The sequence below is a fragment of the Portunus trituberculatus genome, chromosome 31 (genome assembly GCF_017591435.1).
Source record: "Portunus trituberculatus isolate SZX2019 chromosome 31, ASM1759143v1, whole genome shotgun sequence".
NCBI lineage: Eukaryota > Metazoa > Arthropoda > Malacostraca > Decapoda > Portunidae > Portunus > Portunus trituberculatus.
In genome coordinates this window covers 20,386,410-20,407,424 of record NC_059285.1, presented here as the reverse complement: position 1 = coordinate 20,407,424, position 21,015 = coordinate 20,386,410, and the positions used below count along the sequence as shown (strand labels likewise).

General features: G+C 40.0%; 1 protein-coding gene across 1 annotated transcript in view; it reads right to left on the bottom strand.

Moving 5' to 3' along the window:
• The window catches only part of LOC123511313 (dihydrolipoyllysine-residue acetyltransferase component of pyruvate dehydrogenase complex, mitochondrial-like), a 308,658-nt gene extending 295,634 nt beyond the window's left edge, over positions 1-13,024 (bottom strand). Inside the window, exon 1 of the mRNA XM_045267094.1 lies at positions 12,783-13,024. Within this exon, the coding sequence (XP_045123029.1) occupies positions 12,783-12,904 (122 nt within the window). The 5' untranslated portion in view covers positions 12,905-13,024. The remainder of the gene's footprint in view (positions 1-12,782) is intronic.
• Between the last annotated feature and the right edge of the window lie 7,991 nt (positions 13,025-21,015).

Below are 21,015 nucleotides of genomic sequence, written 5' to 3'. Positions count from 1 at the left end.
TCTGCTGATCCTTATTGTCCTTTCCTATTGCATTTCCTGCCCCGCTGCCCACGCTTATACTCCCACCGCACTGCACTATGCTCCCAGCTGTCCACCCTGGGCGTCACAACATTCGACCTGCCCACCCTTCTGGCGGCCTCAGGCGTCCACCCCTTTCTGCAACCTGCAGTCCTTCGTCAGGGCCCTAATCAACAACAAAAACAAGCTTGTGTTTCATATTCCTACATACTTGTAAATAATATAACAATATAACCTTTAACTTACCTGAATGACCATAAACAATGATTGGTTGAAAACTCCATAATATGCTTTGAAATGTACGGAAACTCGAGTTACGTACCAAATCGACTTACGTCATGTTTCAGGAACATAACTCTGACGTAAACCGAGACCTTACTGTATACGCATTTATATTCACAAAATATTTCTATTAGTTTTTTTAAAAACCTTGCCCCCAAGAAAGCATTGTTTTGTAATGCATAGAGTGAAATCTTACGTGGAATACCAAAAAATAAAGCAAAGATGAGATCGCCCACAGATGAGGCGGAGACTCACGGCGACTCGGCCGCTTCTTCTTGTGATCCTTTTAGCCTGCGTGTTGTCTTTCACCACGATATTTATGTTTCCACTCCTCTATTACCTGCTATAATGGATATCATATCTTAGTATTCATATACGCTCATGCCATGAGGATCACCTCAACTCCGTGGCACTGAGTGATAGTGAATTACTAATGAAATACATACCCCGGTATTTCATTAGTAATTCACTATCACTCAGTGCCACGGAGTCGAGGTGATCCTCATGGCATGAGCGTATATGAATACTAAGATATGATATCCATTATAGCAGGTAATAGAGAAGTGGAAACATAAATATTGTGGTGAAAGACAACATGCAAGCTAAAAGGGTCACAAGAAGAAGAAGAAGCGGCCGAGTCGCCGTGAGTCTCCGCCTCATTCTCATCTCTCCTTCATTTTTTGGTATTCCATGTAAGATTTCACTTTATGCATTACAAAACAATGCTTTCTTGGGGGCAAGGTTTGTAAAAAGCTAATAGAAATACAGGCAACCCCCTTTAACGAAGGTTCACACAACGAAATTTCGCTACAACGAAGGTTTCATTTTACTACCATCTGCTCATTTAACGAATACCAAACTCACTTTAACGAAGTTTTATCCAGGTAATTTTTTCCAAGTTTGAAAGCCCCACTGTATCACGCAAGCTGACAAGCTTTTGAATACACTAGCAGCCGCAAATACTAAGGCCTACCTCAGGAGAAATCCTGGGACACCTGTAGAATCAAGATCAAGATCAAGATCAAGCCTCTTGTGGACAACACGCACCACTCACTCCCATAACAGCGTCAGCAGCAGCTCGTCTTCATTCGCTCAACTTCCCACCAAAACTCCTTGCAATGTGGCCTAGCATTCCTAAGAAGACCAGGAAGTCTCTTACTCTCGAAGTGAAGCTGGATATTATTCACAGACACGAGAGGCGAGAAAACTATAGCATTGCTGGCCACCATCTTGACTCCATCTACTGTCTCTACTATTTTCAAGTCAGCAGACTATTAAGAAGGCTGGTGAGACTGTATCTTCCTTGCAAGCTAAAAGAACCACCTGAACTCGTGACTCTACAATGGATAAAATGGAAAGCCTTGTGGAAATGTAGTACATAAGTTTTGTATGCGGTACAATGATGCGCCCTTTGTTTACATTCCACAGGTTGCCGGTTAGTGTCTTTCCCGTTTCACTCTCCCTCCCTTCATAAATTTAAGATCATCAACATTATAAAGCTACAAACATACATATATTAGTGTACATTATAATGACTTAAATTAAATTTAACTGCCTAAATGTTAAACTTCATAAATTTTACTTTCATTAAACCTTTCACCGTACTATGATGCACTCTCGCTTTGCTTACTCTCAGTGGAAGTTCAAGTCAGGGGTTAAACTTGTTATAATCGGTTCGCTTAACGAAATTTCGCTTAACGAAGTGTTTTTTTAGGAACATAACCCCTTCGTTAAACGGGGGTTGCCTGTATATATATATTTTTTTTTTTAACCCATGTGGTATGTTGGGGACCAGCCCAGAACACATCTCCCTTATTTCCATTATTTCCTATGGAAAAATTACGTCCGCTTAACAAATTTTCGCTCTACGAACAGCTTTGACACCCCCTATCCTATTCGTTAAGTGGAGTATTGCTGTACACAATTTGGCCCAACAGCATTTTTAAACTGAACGCCAAACGCAGTTTCAAAATGTGCACCAAACGCAATTTCAAACTGTGCGCCAGAGAGTTCCATAGCTGGCCGATATGTGGGAGCTCCACTTTTCTGGTGCCTCATTTGCAGTCTGCCAGCAATGAGTACAGACGGAATCTCTTCAATCTGCCTATAATGCACCAAGATGGCCCCAAAACATCCTTCATCTTCTGCATGTGGGGTTATTTTTGATAAGTGGATTTTTGATAAGTGAAAAAGCTCAGAGAAAGATGGTGACTGACTGTGGTGTGAGTGGTGAAGGCAGTGACGCAGTGAGTGTTGTGTTTTACGTATTCTTTGTTTTGTTGTTTTCTCTTATTATTTCTTGCTTTCTCATATTATTTCTTGCTTTTCCCTTTACTTTAACTACACTTCTAGTATTTAGAATGGTAAATAATAAAAATATGTTAATTTAGCCAAATAAATAGAGTATTTTGCACAAATTTTTTGGGACCACATCTCGCATCCCCCCTATTATCTATTGTTTCTTATAAGAATTACAAGTTTGTTTTATGCGAATTTTGATATACATGATGCCTCTTGGAACGTATCTATCGCGTAAATCGAGTTACCTATACTTAAAAAAAAAAAGAAAAGAAAAAAAAAAAAAACAGTGGTGTTGCCTGACATGCTGCCCAAGGAAAAGTGTCTTTCTTTTTTATGTAAAAGAGAAGGACTAGACAAGAGCAACAAAAACATAAAGAAAAGAAAGGTCCACTCAGTTGCTAGTCTCCCTAAAGAGCAAAATTAACCAAAAGATAGGGACAAATATCTTGAAACCTCACACTTGAATGAAGTCAAGTTACATACACACAGGAAGGGAGTTCCTGAGTTTACTAGAAAAAAGAGAGTATTTGGCTGGTTAACTTGTATATTAGAGTGTTGGACAAAATAGAGACGAGATAAAAAAGAAAGCCTTGTGAAGAGAGGGAGCAGGAGGGGATGCATGTAGGTAGAAAGATCAAAAGAGCAGTGAGCATGAAAATAGCAATAGAAGACAGCAAGAGATCCAACCTTCCAGCAGTGAGAAGAGGCTGAAAACAGTTATTTAGTCAGTTAGAGGAGGGGAATTGCTGAGATGAAAAGCTTTGGATTCCACCCATCTAATAAAGCTGTGTGAGTGGAACCCCCCAAACATGCAAAGAGTACTCCATACAAGAGCAGAAGAGGCCCTTGTACAGAGTCAGCAGTTGGGGAGGTGAGGTAAACTGGCGGAGACACCTTAGAATGCCTAACATCATAGAAGCTGTTTTAGCAAGCAATGAGATGTGAAGTTTCCAGTTTAGATTATGAGTAAAGGATAGGCCTACGATATTCAGTGTTGAAGAGGGAGACAATTGAATGTCACTGAAAAAGAGGGGAGAGTTGTCTGGAAGATTTTGTTGAGATGATAGGTGGAGGAATTGAATTTTTAAGGCATTGAACAAAACTAAATTTTCCCTGCCCCAATCAGAAATTTTAAAAAGATCAGAAGTTAGGCATTCTGTGGCATCCCTGCGTGACCTGTTGACTTCCTGTAGAGTTGGTCATCTGTGAAAAGACATGGAAAAGTGTAGGGTGGCATCATCAGCATAGGAATGGATAGGGCAAGAAGTTTAGTTAAGATTATTAATGAATAATAAGAAGCAAGTGGGTGACAGGACAGAACACTGAGGAACACCTCTGTTGATAGATTTCGGAGAAGAACAACGGCTGTCTACCACAGCAGCAATAGAATGGTGGGAGAGGAAACTTGGGATGAAGTTCCAAAAAGAAGGATAAAAGCTGTAGGAGTTTTAAGATGAAAGTTTTGAGTCACTCCATCAAAAGCTTTTGATATGTCTAAAGTGACAACAAAAGTTTCACTGAAATCTCTAAAAGAGAATGACCAAGACTCAGTAAGGAAAGCCAGATGATCACCAGGAAAGCCAGATGATCACCAGTAGAGTGACCTTGACAGAAGCCATAATGGTGATCAGATAGGAGATTGTGAAGTGACAGATGTTTGAGAATCTTCCTATGGAGGATAGACTCAAAAACTTTACACATGCAAGAGATTAAAGCTAAAGGACAGTAGTTTGAGGGATTAGAATGGTCATCCTTTTTAGGAAGAGGTTGAATGTAGGCAAACTTGCAGCAAGAAGGAAAGGTAGAAGTTGATAGACATAGTTGAAAGAATTTCGCCAGGCAAGGTGCACGCACAGAAGCACAGTTTTTGAGAACAATAGGAGGGACCCCATCAAAACCATATGCCTTCCGAGGGTTTAGGCCAGGAAAGGATGGAAAACATCATTACAAAGAACTTTAATTGTAGCATGAAATACTCAAGAGGGAAGAGGAGAAGGAGGAACAAGCCCAGAATCATCCAAGGTAAAGTTATTACCAAAAGTTTGAGAGAAGAATTCAGCTTTAAAGATGGAAGTGATGGCAGTGGAGCCACCAGCATGAAATGAAGGAGGAAAAGATAAGAAGTAAAGTTATTGGAGATGTCATGAGACTGGATGTGTGCTGGATATACCACACTGTTCCGACGAGGAGAGTGAAAATGAGGGCACCAGCCCCTAAAACTAAAGGTCAGAGGAACCAAGCAGGTACGCATGGGCGTGTAACCAAGCAAGATCCTAGGATGCGTAAGCTTGAAAAGACATTCACCTTGGCATGTGAAAAAAAAAAAAAAAAAGGTAACAAGGTTCCTGGTGAAAGGCCACTAGTAAACGGGGCACAGTTGTGACAGACTGACGATAATATGGAAACGGTGGTGGCTAAGGAAGAGCAGTTGCTGTGACACACAGTGATAATAAAGTGCTTAGAGACATGTTCACATCTTAAAGAAACTTTAGTGCTAGAAGGGCTGATGGTAGAATCATGGCAGATATAAGGCCAGGTAGTAACACAAATCACCAGAGCGCTACCATTCACGCCCTCGGTTAATACAAGAATTTTTGACGCTCAACAGCAACATGAGCCTCTGGGTCCCCTTCTGCTTGGTCTTATATGCAAGTAGTAACTTAGAGAATTTGTCCTAAGAGTTATGGAGTCTTATGTGTACATGTATAATGTGGACTTCGAATAATTTTATACCACATCGCATGCAGTGTAAAATGTGCAGTTAGGTGATGGTATTACAATGTTATAGTGTCTAAAGGAAGAGTTGCAGAGATTTGAGATGAATTATCAAATTCAAGAGGAATTTTTGAGTAAAAGTATAGTATTTACAATTTCTAGAAGATTGTAGGGAGAATGGCTACGTGGACATGTTACTTAATGTTATTTGAATGTGTATTTGCTGGTCTGGCTTATTCTTATACTTTGTATAATAAACATGGTTTAGTAGAGCAACAATTCTGAGTATCCTATGGACGAACCCATAGTTGCTCTTTGGCTAATCTATACATAGTAAGCATAATCAGTGCCATTAAGAAGTCATTAAAGGTAAGCACCTCATATGTGGTAACCAGAAGGATCAGTTAGGACAGAGATGTTTTTGGCCAGATGCCAGAAGTCTCGAGGGGAATTGGATTTTCAAAGATTCTTACATTTTTTACTTATGAAGGAGTGTTTGGCAAGTTGAAGAACAGACTTGGCATGATTCTGGGCAAAAATATAATGTGCATGAGATTCAAGAGATGGAAGGCTCAAATACCTTTAGGGGCAATCTTTTTATCATGTATAGCATGAGAACAGATTGAGTTAAACCAAGGTTTAGAAGGTTTAAGTTGAGAAAAAGAGTAAGAAATGTACACCTCCATTCCAGACACTCTCCCCTCTGTTATACATTCAGCACACAAAGATGGGTCTCTGACATGGAAACAGTAATCATTCCAAGGAAAATCAACATAATACCTCCTCAGGTCCCCCCAACTGGCAGAGGCAAAATGTCAGAGGCACCTCCACCTTGGGGGATCCTGAGGAGGGATTGGAGAAATAGGGCAAAATACATATATGAGGTTGTGATCAGAGGAGCCCAACAGAGGAGGTAAGGTACCAGAACAAGCAGAAGGATTAGAGGTAAGGAAAAGGTAAAAAATGTTTTAAATATCTCCAAGACAGTCAGGAATATGAGTAGGATGTGCCACCAGTTGTTCTAGGTTATCTAGGATAGCAAAGTTGAAAGCTAGTTCACCAGGATGGTCAGTGAAGGGAGAGGAAAACCAAAGGTGGTGGTGAACATTAAAATCTCCAAGGATGGAGGTCTCTGCAAAAGGATAGAGACAGAATGTACTCCACTTTGGAAGTTAAATAGTCAAAGAATTTACTATAATCAGAGGAGTTAGGGGACAGATAGACAGCACAGATAAATCTAGTTAGAGAGTGACTTTTGAGTCAAAGCCAGATGGTGGAAAACTTAGAAGATTCAAGAGTATGGGCACAAAAGTAAGTTAAGTCATTGCATACATACACGCAACATCCAGCTTTGGAGCAAAAATTTGAATAAAGTAAGTAGAAGGGAACAGAGAAGGGGCTACTGTCAGTTGCCTCAGACAGCAGTGTTTCAGTGAGGAAAAGAAGATGAGGTTTAGTAGAAGAGAGTTGGTGTTTCACAGATTAAAAATTAGATCTAAGACTGCGAATGTTGCAGAAGTTAATGTAGAAAAAGTTGAGGGAGGTGTCACGGCATTTGAGGCAATTTTTGAGAGAGGAGTCTGAGCTAAAGACATTTCTAGTTCCCTCCCTAGAAGGGGACTCCGAGGCTTGTTTTGGAGTCGCCATTTTCTTTTAAATTTGATTTTCAAGTGAAGGGTGTTTGTGTGGTAAATGCATGTAGTTTTGTGTGAAGAAGAGTTATCTTTAGAGGGCAGGCTATGATTGCCCCTTCAAGTTGTGAGACACAAAGGGAAACATTCAGCGAGATCACAGTTAGTATGGACTGGGGTGAACTGGTCCCCCATGACAGCTGGGGTGAATTGGGCCACTCCTTAAAAATTTATGAAAAATTTGAAAATTGAAAAAAATTAATACTGGGCTTGAAAGCCCACTTCAGTATCTACACAACCTTAAAAAGTTTTTGGTCCTAACAGAAAACTTAAGGTTCCTAGGGCGTCCCAAAATAAAGTGTTTTTCAAAGTTGCAAAATTTTTGTATCCGAAAAAAACTTTTATTCAATTTCTTCTGAAAGTACACTAAATTTTGTTGAATTTTTATAAAAATTGCAGGTCATATAGATAATTCTCTGTTCTTTTGCATGCTTTCATCAGAAATTAAAAATTCCTTTTAATTTTAGTGCTATAGGCACTTCAATGAGTGGCCCGATTCACCCCGGTGTATTTTGTCTAATAGGGTGTATCAGGCCACCACACTTTCATTATGTTTTTGCTAAATTAAAGCTTCCTAATGTTTTTTTTTTAGTTATAATATTATGTTGTTTTATTTTCAGCTTAGTGTTTAGCTAAAACACTGGAGGGTGCAAAGAAAAGAGACAGTCATGCCTAGAAAATATGAAACAGTGAAACCAGAGAATAAGGACCATGAAGAAAATCTAGATAAAGCAGTGAAAGCAGTGAAAGAAGATAAAGTGAGAGTAAGAACAGCTGCTAAGATGCATGGAATTGCTAGAACAAGCCTCCAATGGAGACTGGCCACAGGAGAAAAGCCAAAAAAGACTGGGTGGCCAACTGTCTCTCCCAAAGGAGGCAGAAATGGAACTGGCTGAATTCCTAAAAATCAAAGCTAAATGGGGATTTGGAAACAGTGTGAGTGAGTTAAGACACTTTGTTAAAATGTATGTTAATAACAATACTTATGAGGACACAGAAATAGGAAGTTACCTGCAGAAATACTGCAAATTTAGAAATAACATCCCAGGAGAGGACTGGTGCACTGCCTTCTTGAGAAGATATAAGCTGTCATGCAAGCTTATATCTTCTTAAGTTTGTTTGGAAAAAACAAGAAAATCAGCAGCTTCAGATTCTGAGGTTATTCATGGCTATTTTGATATCCTTGAAGCTGAAATGAAAAGACTCCAGCTGCAAAATTAACCAGAATATATCTGGAACATAGACGAAATATGTGTTTCTATTGATCCTTCATAGACAAAGGTTATCGCACCTGTTGGAGAAAAACGCTTTCCGTGTCACTGCCACCTCTGGAAGAGAGGCAACCACTGTCATGGCAGGAATAAGTGCTGCTGGAGATAAGCTCCCCCCATTCATTCTCTTCAAGGGGAAGAAGTTTTGGTCATCCTGGAAGGGGGTCAAAGCCTTATCCTGGAATGCAATATGCCTTTTCTGAATCTGGATGGATGGTGGCGGAGGTCTTTGCAGCCTGGTTTGATTTCTTTGCTTAGTACATTACACAAAGGCCTTTGCTTCTTGCTTATGATGGCCATTCCACCCATCTAACATCAACTATCATAAAGAAGGCCAGTTAAGAGAACATAACCATCATTAACCCGTAAGAGGTCAACCACGTACATGTACGTGGAGTCTTTGCTTACTATCTGTGATCAATCACGTACAAGTACGTTTGCCCCTTTCTCGGTTTCCATGCGTTTGAAATTCCCTCCTGCTTCAATATTTATGTTCTTTGAAGTGTCTAGCATATATCAGCACAGTTTCCCGCCATTCTGACATAGGTTACTCATCCCCCTCCCCCACCCCTCCCTGCCGCCTTAGCTTGATCCAAAAAAAATGGAGCGACATTTGGTATTACTGTCATGAATGTGATGTAGCTCTATGCATTGACCCTTGTTTTGAAGAATATCACACCCTGCTGCAATACTAAAAAGCTTAGATACTGAAAGAAAAAAATAATAGACAATATTTTGTGGTAAACTGAGCAAATTATTTTTTACATTATATTATTACAATATTTACAAATATTTTTTTGTATTTTTCATTTCATAAAACAATGGGTAAATCAGTGCTGACCTCTTACGGGTTAAACTTCCTCCTCACACCACTGATGTACTGCAACCTCTTCATGTTTGCTGTTTTAAGTCTTTGAAGACAAGGTGGGATGCCACTATTGCCAAATGGCAAGCAGCAAACTATGCTCAGAAAATTACCAAAGGGGAATTCGTAAATTTGGTGGGCAAGGTTTGGGATGAATGTTTCAGTCTCCCAAATGTAAAACTGGCCTTTAAAAAAGACTGGTTTGTATCCACCTGACTGCAGTGTTTATCCAGTGAAAACATTCAACCCAGATCTGTATAAATTATACAAAAGTGTCCAGACATCTTCAGAGCCAGTCCACAAACCAGCGACTCCAAAAAAGGTCACTCCTCCCAGAGAGATGATTTCCCCTTCAACCTCTTTTAAGCAGATAATGGCAGATGTTTTCAGAAAGCCCTACCCAACCACTAGTGGTACAACGCAGGCAATGGCAAGAAGAAAAGTAGATGTCTGTAGTTGCGTCATAACACACGATGAGTTCTTAGAAGCAGTCAAGGAGAAAGAAAAGATGATCCTTGAAAAGAAGAAGAAGGCAGAAAAAAAAAACAAAGAAACAGAACCACAAGAAAAAGGAAAGAAGAAGTTTCATCGGGGGAAGAAGATGTTGACAACTTTGTGGAAGAGTTTGAAGAAGAGACTGTAGAAAAGAAAAGGAAAGTGCTAGAAGAAAGGACATCAAGGAAGAGATTCCGCAACAGCACTCCACTAAAGGAACCCAGTTCAGCAGAGGAGGAAAATGCTGAGCTATTGAACAGCAGTCATTCTTCAATCAGCAGTATAGACGACACAGACGAAGATGAAGAAATTGAAGGCGTTGCAGTGTTTAATGCTCGAAAGTACGATGGAATACAGAAAAAGAGAGAAATAGATGAAAATAGCTACTATGGGGTAGATTATGGAAAAGCATATATTGGGCGTGTGATTATGTGTGGCAAAGAGTTCTTGAAAATGAAGTTTTTGGAAAGAAAACCAAATGACATGTATGACTGGCCAAAAAGGGATGATGTTGATGACTCTGTTGATGTGAAATATGTTTTGTGGACCCATAAAGCTTGTGGGCACAACACCTTATCAGATTTGAGGTGTGGATGTGGCCTATAAGAACTATAAGAAATCTAAAAACATATTCGAGAGAGAGAGAGAGAGAGAGAGAGAGAGAGAGAGAGAGAGAGAGAGAGAGAGAGAGAGAGAGAAAAGAAAAAGTAAAATACATAAAATATACTGAAAAAACACTAAAATTTTAGTGGCCCAATCCACGCCAAAGGATGGCTCCATTCACCCCAGGACTTTGGCACAGAGTAGGCCACTTATTTATGTTAATATTTTCTATAATGATAATCAAAATTATTATTTTCTTTCAGGGAATATGTATCACATAGTAAGGTACCTTCACACAAATTTGCAATTGATTTGGCTGATTAATGTACATTTTATAAAAGATGTAAAAAGTAGCCAGTATTCACCCTGGTCTATGCTAGCTTTTATGGAAAGTTCACAGCATCCCCTGAACTAGTGCTATTAGACCTCACTGGCAGTAAATTATTGTTTCAGTAGGTGTCTACTATCTCCACTTAATTGTGATATGCAAGTAAACAGCCATACTAGGCTCATGCTGTCCAGCCTCCCTAATTTTTTTTTTCAAAGCTGTATGTTGCATCTATATGAGCAACAACTTAACTTGCTCTATAGCCCACACTCTTGAATCTTCCGAGTTTTCCACCACTTGGCTTCGACTCAATAGTCACTCTCTAACTAAATTCATCTGTGCTGTCTATCTCTCCCCTAACTCCTCTGACTGTAGGAAATTCATTAACTATTTAACTTCCAAAGTGTAGGAACTATAATTATTTATACACATAGCTGTGAGAGCAGGGCTGATCTTAGCAAGAAGCTTCTATAAGTGCAAACTCCTTTTCTTTCCGTACGTACACGCACTAAACAGTGAATAATCCCACAGTGTTCAGGTACACAGGTATGATCTTGATCTTGATCTTGATGTTACAGGTGACGCAGGAATTACTTCTGCGTCAGGCCTTTGTATCGGCAGCGCCTGTAAGGAAAATACGACAAAAAAAAAAAAAAAAAACAAGGAGGACAATCATCATCTTTCACACCACTAGTTCCTGCATCTAGCACGCCACATTCTCTCCAGGAACTCTTTCACAGCCTCAATCATCCTTCCATTCATCTCCCACAGATTTCCAGCAGCACCACCATCCATTCCCTTCCTATCATCTGTATTCCACAGCCTTCTTCCTCTTCTTCTTGTGACTGTTTACATTAGTAGGACATTTGTGGGCTCTGTGGAATTTGTAGTGTCTATAAATCAAGTGTCACAGACATCCAATGAGAGCCCACCATGCCACTAGTTACTTAAATGACATATCAAGACAAAATCAATCACAGACCTTCATATATAGGATATCCAATGAGAGCCCACCATGCCAGAAGTTACTCATATAGTATTGCATTTGTTTCTTGGGAGAGAGGGTGAATCATATCAGCTTCTACTAGATTGTTTTCTTCAACTAATTGTTTTCACCATGGACACATACTGCTTGGACTGTGAGTTCAGGTAAATTTCTCAGCTCTATCATCGCTATACCAGATGCAAGAGACTTGTTTGACGTGTGTGCATCACGGTTTGAGTTTGCTTCCCACCATCATTAGTAATAATAGATATCAGACTTTTTCAGGGTCACAGCTGCAGCAATCACTGATGTGTTGTTGGGGAGCAGCATTGCCAACAGTTCCCTAAAATTGTACCTGTACCTGATATATTTGGCTAAACCTTTCCTTAAATCAATCAATTTACAGTGAACTTTTACCCTCATTTTCTTTATGTTAAAATGAAGATAGGTTAGTAACAAGGGGGATGGGAGACAGGGTCTGCTGGCTAGTCTATAGTTTTTGGCTTAAAAATTCAGGTTAGGTTAGATTTGGGTCTGGTTAGTAACTGGGTGGGTATAGGGTGTGGGTAGATTAAAATGTTAGGTTTAATATCTATTTGGTTTTCACTAGATGTAGCAGATATATACATTCACAAATATGGCGAATCATTGGCAAATATTTGAAAAAAAAATTTATTTGGCTTTTTGGCAAAATCAATGCATTTTTCCCTTAGATTTTCTGAGTTACCAAAAATGGTCTATTTCAGCCTTTACCACCCAAAAACCTCGTTTTCCCCCTAAAGGTCCCCAAGCTTACTGTTCTTTGGAAGGAGATTAGTGATGATAGGGAGGAAGGATTTGTTCTAAATATTTACCTTTTATTCTTATATCTAACCTTAACCCTGACCAGACGAATCTAATGTCATATTCCTAACCTTAAAACATAAAGTGGGAGAATTTATGTATCTCTTTTGTAATGATTCCTAGTACTAGATACATTTGAAATCATCACCAATAAACCATGGAAAATCGCATAGATGTAACATTTTAACAAACTGCCAACAATACAATTTTATAGCTGTTTAACTCTCCAAATAAAAGCGACACTACCAAAATCCATGCCAACATTTGAGCACCTTTTCATCAGCATTTCACACAAAGTTATAATACATGAAAATTACATCCAATTCTGGTAAAAATAAGGCAAACTTGAGCGCCGGCGAGAAATATTATGATCACTTTTACACACCTGCCTTTCCTTTTGGCGCTTAATACCATAGCTGAGAGGTAGCGGTGGTGTATTTTCCTGGGTACATTTCTGGCCAGCAGAGTGGGCAGGGCCGCTCTGAGGGAGTACGTTAAGCGCAACATAACTTTACCAGCACCTTTTGCACTCTCTTTCCTGCAGACGACAGGCCCGGTTGCGGGTACAGTCGGCCTTCTTCTTCTTCTTCTGTACACCTCGCTTTGTAACGCTAACGTCCCGTCTCCACCACGGTTCTGTTTGGCCTTCCACTACAAAAAGATAACTAATTAAAAAAAAAAAAATAGCAAACTTAACATTCCCAGTAATATCCCAAAGCTGTAATAAAATTATTATTGGAAAATTTTCTGGAAAAAAACATTGTGCTTTTCAGTCAATCAATCAATCAATCATGAGGTGCATACAACGAGGATAAATTGAAGAAAACGCCTATCCCACTGTACTAAAAAAGTAAAGCCAGTGCAGCCAGTGGGAGGAACCTATGAGGCGGTGGGCTGAGCTTACGATCGCAACTTAGACCACAAAACATTGCCCTATCGTAAGCAATGGGAAATTGCCACTTTCTTTTTCATTACTAGAGGAAAACTAAGAAAGAACTGATGGTTTAACTTAAGTAAACTACATTATAGTTTCCTAAATATGTCATGTAGACCTATTATTAATGGTGTTGATACGAAATAGCGTACACAATATTGAAAGAAATACAGCAGTATGTTTCCGGAAGAAATTATGGCAAAAAGATTGTTTTTCTCGTTTATTGTATGGCAAAAAACAAATAGAGAAGTAAAATTTCAATGATTGATGCTTTTTCAATGTACAGTGACACGATATCACACATCGTTCTCAATAAAAGTGAGAGAGAGAGAGAGAATTAATATATTCCTTACCAAGATTTCTTACCAAGATGTGTAGCGCCGGGAACATAACATAACAAATAATAGGATGGATAACAAAGGCCCCATCCTGTTTCAGTCGCACAGCGACCTCGTCATCAGTACTTAAAGATACACTTACAAGTACACAATACATTATATACTAATTCTAAATATTTGGCCCATTAACAGGGCTAAGTCCTGCAGCGAAATCCTCTACAATCTGTGATCCCCATACATGGGGATCATGTCTTGTTTAACTATAGTAAATTTTTTTATAAAAACTATCATGCAGTGCTATACATAATTATAAATCTAATAAATTTAAGTGCTTATCTAATCTGTTTTTAAACATTGTCAAACTAGTGCTATTTACAACCCTCTCTGGCAATGCATTCCAGAAGTCTACCACCCTATGACTAAAGAAATATTTTCTTATATCTAACCTGCAGCCTTGCTTTCTAATCTTCCTGCCATGATTTCTAGTCCTATTTCCCTCCTCTAAGGTAAAGAAAGATCTCACATCTATGTAGTTTGTATCTGAGAACATTTTAAATAACTCTATCATATCCCTCTTATACATCTCCTCTCAAATGAAAACATGTTTAATTCCTTTAATCTATCTCTATACTCCAGGCGCTTTAATGCTGGTATCATCCTAGTTGCTCTTCTCTGAACTGCTTCTAACATGTTGATATCCTGCCTATAATGGGGTGACCAGGCCTGTATGCAATACTCTAAATGGGGCCTAACATAGGAATTATATAAGCTACGCACCACTTCCTTACTTTTATAACTAACATTTCTATTTATAAAACCCAGGATCCTATTTGCCCTATTTCTTGCTTCTAAACATTGCTTTGAAAATTTCATAGTCCTGTCTATCACTACTCCTAAATCCTTTCCTTCCTCTACTGCCTCTAGCCAACATCCCTCCATCTCATAGTTAAAGTTTGTGTTGTCTTTACCTAAATGCATAACCTGACACTTTTAGAATTAAACTCCATCTGCCACCTGTCTGCCCATGCTATCAGCCTGTCCAGGTCTCGTTGTATTCTGTAATTGTCCTTTTCACCCTGTACTGCACATGCTATCTTAGTATCATCTGCAAACTTTGATACTTTGCTACTAATTCCTATATCTAAATCGTTAATGTACACCAAGAAAAGAAGAGGTCCTAGCACTGATCCTTGGGGTACCCCACTAACCACTTCCTTCCACTCAGACATTGCCCCATTTAATACTACTCTCTGTTTCCTATCAGAAAGCCATTCACTAATCCAATCAACTAACCTACCCCCTATCCCATGTAGTCTCAATTTGTACACTAGCCTCCTATGCGGTACCTTATCAAACGCCTTGCTAAAATCTAGATATATAACATCTATGCTATTTCCATCATCTAACTCCTTGGTAATATATTCTAAGATATCGAGCAAATTTGTAAGACAGGACCTCCCTGATCTAAAGCCATGTTGGGTATCTCTAATTAATCTATTCTCATTTAAATGCTCCCAAATACTACCCTTAATGATTTTCTCTAGTATCTTACATACTATACTAGTTAAACTGATCGGTCTATAATTATTCGCATCATCCTTCCTACCTTTTTAAATATTGGAGTAACATTAGCTAACTTCCAGTCCTGAGGTATCTCAGCAAACCTAAGTGATCTTTCAAAGATTAACTTAAGTGCTTCAGAAATACTGTCTACACCCTCCCTAAGTACTCTGGCATGTAGCTCATCAGGACCACTAGCTTTCCTATCGTCTAGTTCAAGAATAAATTTCCTAATAATTCCCGGTTTTATATCAATATTTTCTAAAGCTCTTAAACTACTCGTCGCACTGTTTGTAACAGGATTTCCTATTCTTTCCTAGTAAATACTGAAGAAAATTGTTCATTCAATAATTCTACTATGTCTTCATTTTGATCCACTACTACACCATCTTTTCTGAGTGGTCCAATCCTATCCTTATTTCTTTTATCACTGACCTTGTAATAACTATATAATTTTTGGGATCTTTACTCCCAGCTCTAGCTAGTTTTATCTCTGCCTGCCTTTTACTTTTTTTATAACCTTACTCAAATCATCCCTGACCTGTCTGTACCTAATCAAATCTACATCTTCCCACTTTTCTGCAACTCTCTATATGCCCTCTTCTCTCTGATCTGTCTACCTATCTCATGAGTCCACCATAATGGCTTCCTGTTTCTCTGCCTTATATCTTTGTAAGGGATACACTGCATCACTATACCCTTTACTACAACCTTAAAATATCCCACATCTCCTGTGCAGTTTTATTTCCAAAACTATCTTCCCAGTTTACCTCTCCTAATAACTGACGTAACCTACCATAATTGCCTTTCTGATAGTTTGGGACTCTAGTCTTATTCACTATATTATCCCTACTGGAATTAATGATAAATCTAATTATATGATGGTCACTGTTTGCTAAAGTCTCCTACCTCAACTTCCTTTAAACAATGCTCAATATTTGTTAGTACTATGTCTAAAACCTTCCTCCCCCTAGTAGGTTTATCTACCATCTGCACTAAATAGTTATCCTGAAAACTTTCCATAAACTTATTTTCACTAGCATCTCCTACCATCCTCTCCCAGTTTACTGACTTAAGATTAAAATCCCTAAGATAATTGTCTGACTAGTACACCCCTATTTATCTCATCTACCATAAGGTTGTCTACATCTGCTGACTGGTTAGGTGGTCTATAAAAGCTCCTACTCTAATAACCTTACTTTTGTTTACTCTAACATCCAGCCATAAGGACTCTACTCTGTTATCTACCTTAATACCATTAACCTGACTGGAAATGAAGGATTTTTTACATAAATAACTACTCCTCCACCTATCCTACCAATTCTCTGGTGTAAATACATAATGTATCCATCTACTTCATATTCTTTCCTATTTTCCTAAACTTTTCCTCATTTACCCATGCCTCTGTGACACATACAACATCTAAGTCCTCCTCAACTATATAACTAGATAACTCGTCCTTCTTGTTCCTAAGACTCCTGGCATTTACATAAAAACATTTAAGTCCTGCTACCTTCCTAGATGCTGTCTCCTTATTTGGAATCCTAATCTTATTCTCTCCTATTTGCACCTGGAAATCTTTCCTAATCTTTTCACTATCTCTGTTTATCCTATCTAATTTATGTCTAACATCTTTCTTCTGGAATGCATTTGCTACCTCACCCCTACACTCCATCCCAACTCCCCTCCAGACATCCACTCAGCACATCCACACCCTTCCTATTCAGATGCACACCATCCCTAGCATACAAATCCCTTCGCCCATAGAACCTATCCCATACATCCACAAAGCTGACACCCACATCCTTACACATCCCTTTTACCCAATCATTCACACCAATGGCCCTGGACAACCATTCCCTGCTAACATACACACGAGGCAAGATTCCTGACACTACACACCTCCTACCACTCTCTCTTATCTTGCCTAACATTTCCCGAAATCTTGCCATTAACTCCGCACATCCACACCCTTCCTACTCAGATGCACACCATCCCTAGCATACAAATCCCTTCGCCCATAGAACCTATCCCATACATCCACAAAGCTGACACCCACATCCTTACACATCCATTTTACCCGATCATTCACACCAATGGCCCTGGACAACCATTCCCTGCTAACATACACATGAGGCAAGATTCCTGACACTACACACCTCCTACCACTCTCCCTTATCTTGCCTAACATTTCCCGAAATCTTGCCACTAACTCCTCCGACCCACCTGCTCTGACATCGTTCCCACCTACGTGCAAAACTACTACACCCTCTCTCCATCCCCCAACCTCTTCTGCACCTCCTCACTCACTGCCTTCACACCTGCACCAGGCATACACACGTTCGTCCTCCTATCCCTGTCTTTCCCACAGAAAGTGCTATCTAAGTACCTAACCTGAGATTCACCCACCACACACACCTGAGGTGTGCTAGGCACAACCCTCCTCCTCCTCTCCTCTACCCCCTTCTCTCTCCTTTCACTCACCACAACCACTTCATTCACTCCACTCTCACTTCCCCCTCACCCTCCAACAAACCGAACCTATTTTCACACTCAACAGGTTTAGTCCTATCCTCCCTAACTGCCTCCGCTTTCCTTCCCCTCACAACCTGCCATCTCTGCCCATCCTGACTACAATCTTTCCCAGTCTGGCTCGCCTATTTGAAGTTAGTTATCATTAAGGTTATAAATGTAACTATGACACACATGTACGTGGGATATCAGAGACAGTATTGGGACAATCGATCATGTCACAGACATACAGTAAGCTGACCGTTCAGAGAGAGAGAAAGAGAGAGAGAGAGGGTAGCCAACCATGAATTTAAAACACTAAATTCAATCGCTACATTATCAGAAGTTTAACACAAATTTTTCACTCCAGTTGGTAGAGGGAGAACTGATTGATTGACTGATTGATAACTTTATTGTTGTAGAAGTGTAATATACAACAAGGGAGGGGGTCGGGTCATGCCGACCACCCCCTAAACATGGGACAAAAAGGATTTAAGAGTGCGTCAGGAGGCAAAGGTGAAGCACGTCCTGCCACACATCTGGCACCGTAGCGTCCTTACTCTCCCGCACCACCAATCTGGGACAGCGATACCCTGCTGATGCACCCAAGTGAACCCCTCGGTCACAGCGGCAAGCTTGGCCTCCAGCCGGTCCAGTGTCCGAGCAACCGAGGGTACCCACTCCTCATCTGTGTCCATGTCATCCAATACCAGGTCCGCCTCTATAGAGGGGAACCCAAACCACGGAGGCGTGTGCGGTCTGGCACAGACAGGGGCTGGGCCAGGACCGGCAGGAGCGGTGGCTGTACTGGGGCCAGTGGCTGGACTCGCTGGGGCCGAGAACTAGCCGGCACACCCTGGGGCTGGCTATCAGGGGCAGACTGGGGCGAAGGATGTACCGGGACAGACACTGGCAGGGGCCGCAGGCTAGCTGGCGCACTCTGGGGCAGGTTGGACAGTAGCAGACATTAGTTGGGGCCAGGGGCTGGCCAGCACACTCTGGGGCTTGTTATCTGGGGCAGGCTGGATAGTTGCAGACATTGGTTGGGGCCGAGGACTGGCCGGCACACTCTGGGGCTGGTTTTTGTGGGCAGGTTGGGGCACTGGCTGGACAGGGGGTGGGCACTGGCTAGGGCGGAGGGCTCACTGCGTCCCGCTGTCGCTCCAAGGCAGTGACCCTCACACGCAAGTACCTGACCTCGGTCTGGATTCCCAGCAGGAGCTGCACCATGTCATAACATAACATAAATAATAGGATAACAAAGGGCCACCAGGGCCCATCTAGGTTATCCTGTATCAGTCGCACAGTGACCTCATCATCAGTACTTAAAGATACACTTACAAGTACACAATACATTATATACTAATTCTAAATATTTGGCCCATTAACAGGGCTAAGTCCTGCAGCGAATTCCTCTACAATCTGTGATCCCCATACATGGGGATCATGTCTTGTTTAACTATAGTAAATTTCTTATAAAAACTATCATGCAGTGCTATACATAATTATAAATCTAATAAATTTAAGTGCTTATCTAATCTGTTTTTAAACATTGTCAAACTAGTGCTATTTACAACCCTCTCTGGCAATGCATTCCAGAAGTCTACCACCCTATGACTAAAGAAATATTTTCTTATATCTAACCTGCAGCCTTGCTTTCTAATCTTCCTGCCATGATTTCTAGTCCTATTTCCTCCTCTAAGGTAAAGAAAGATCTCACATCTATGTAGTTTGTATCTGAGAACATTCTAAATAACTCTATCATATCCCTCTTATACATCTCCTCTCAAATGAAAACATGTTTAATTCCTTTAATCTATCTCTATACTCCAGGCGCTTTAATGCTGGTATCATCCTAGTTGCTCTTCTCTGAACTGCTTCTAACATGTTGATATCCTGCCTATAATGGGGTGACCAGGCCTGTATGCAATACTCTAAATGGGGCCTAACATAGGAATTATATAAGCTACACACCACTTCCTTACTTTTATAACTAACATTTCTATTTATAAAACCCAGGATCCTATTTGCCCTATTTCTTGCTTCTAAACATTGCTTTGAAAATTTCATAGTCCTGTCTATCACTACTCCTAAATCCTTTCCCTCCTCTACTGCCTCTAGCCAACATCCCTCCATCTCGTAGCTAAAGTTTGTGTTGTCTTTACCTAAATGCATAACCTGACACTTTTCAGAATTAAACATCCTGGAGGGTCGCAGGCACGCCAGCCTGCAATGGGGAGAACTGAGCTGTTCGGAAGTGTCTTTCATTAATGCAATCTCAATAGTAATGTTAATCAAATGATTTTTAATTACGTCCATGCCAGTCCTATTGTGACGACTGCCAGTAATTTTAGAACGGGGACCAAACAAGGCCAGCCAAGATGCTTGACTGTGAAAACGGGCTATTTTTTTTTTTTTTTTTCATAGTACATTCATTCTCATGCAGTCTGGCTCCACTTCTACTCCGAGCAGGTCAGTCGCGTACTTTGCTCCTGAAAAATTAACGTAACTTTTATATTAGACATAGTGTTTATTTATATAACTATTAAATTACTTACTCAGTCTGGCTCCACTTCTACTCCGAGCAGATAGTGGCGACCTCGAATACCCCTCTCTCTGTGCTTGTGCTTGTGAAATCCAAGTAGGTGTGTGTGTCTTTTTTTATAGGATATTTTGTGAAAATAGGAAAATATGTGAAATTATTAGTTGATCGCGGTGTTGAAAAAGGGAAGGGGGAGACTGCCACCAACAACAGTATGTCCTCCACCCCAAAATGGTGTAATGAGACCCCCATAGACAAGGTTAAATGAGTTTGCTTAAGAAAATGTCACCACTTGGTACATGGTTTCCATAAATCAGTGTTCTTAGATCCATAGAACAGATTAAGTGAGATTTTTTTTTTTTTTTTTTTTGGAGAAAATAAGAATTGTGGCGCGTGTCGAAGTCAGAGCCACGCAAATGAAAAGTTAAAAGTAGTGGATTATACTATGTAATTATTTTTCCTTGTATTTACTTTGTGGTGGGTGGTGTATCCATTTCCGGTAAGCTGGGCTGTAAGTCGAAAGTACGTGATTGTGAAAAGAAAGCTCACTTGATATTATTCAATCAGTTAATTTGTTGTTTTGTTCTTTTTTTTCCTTTTCTAATTAAATTTATTAAAAGTTTTGTGAATCTGTATTATAGTGACAACCATTCAAAATTAAACCAGTGTTTTACAGACCAGTTACAGCTAACTATCATTTTGTTAAAAATAAAGCTTCAAAATTTTTGTAAAA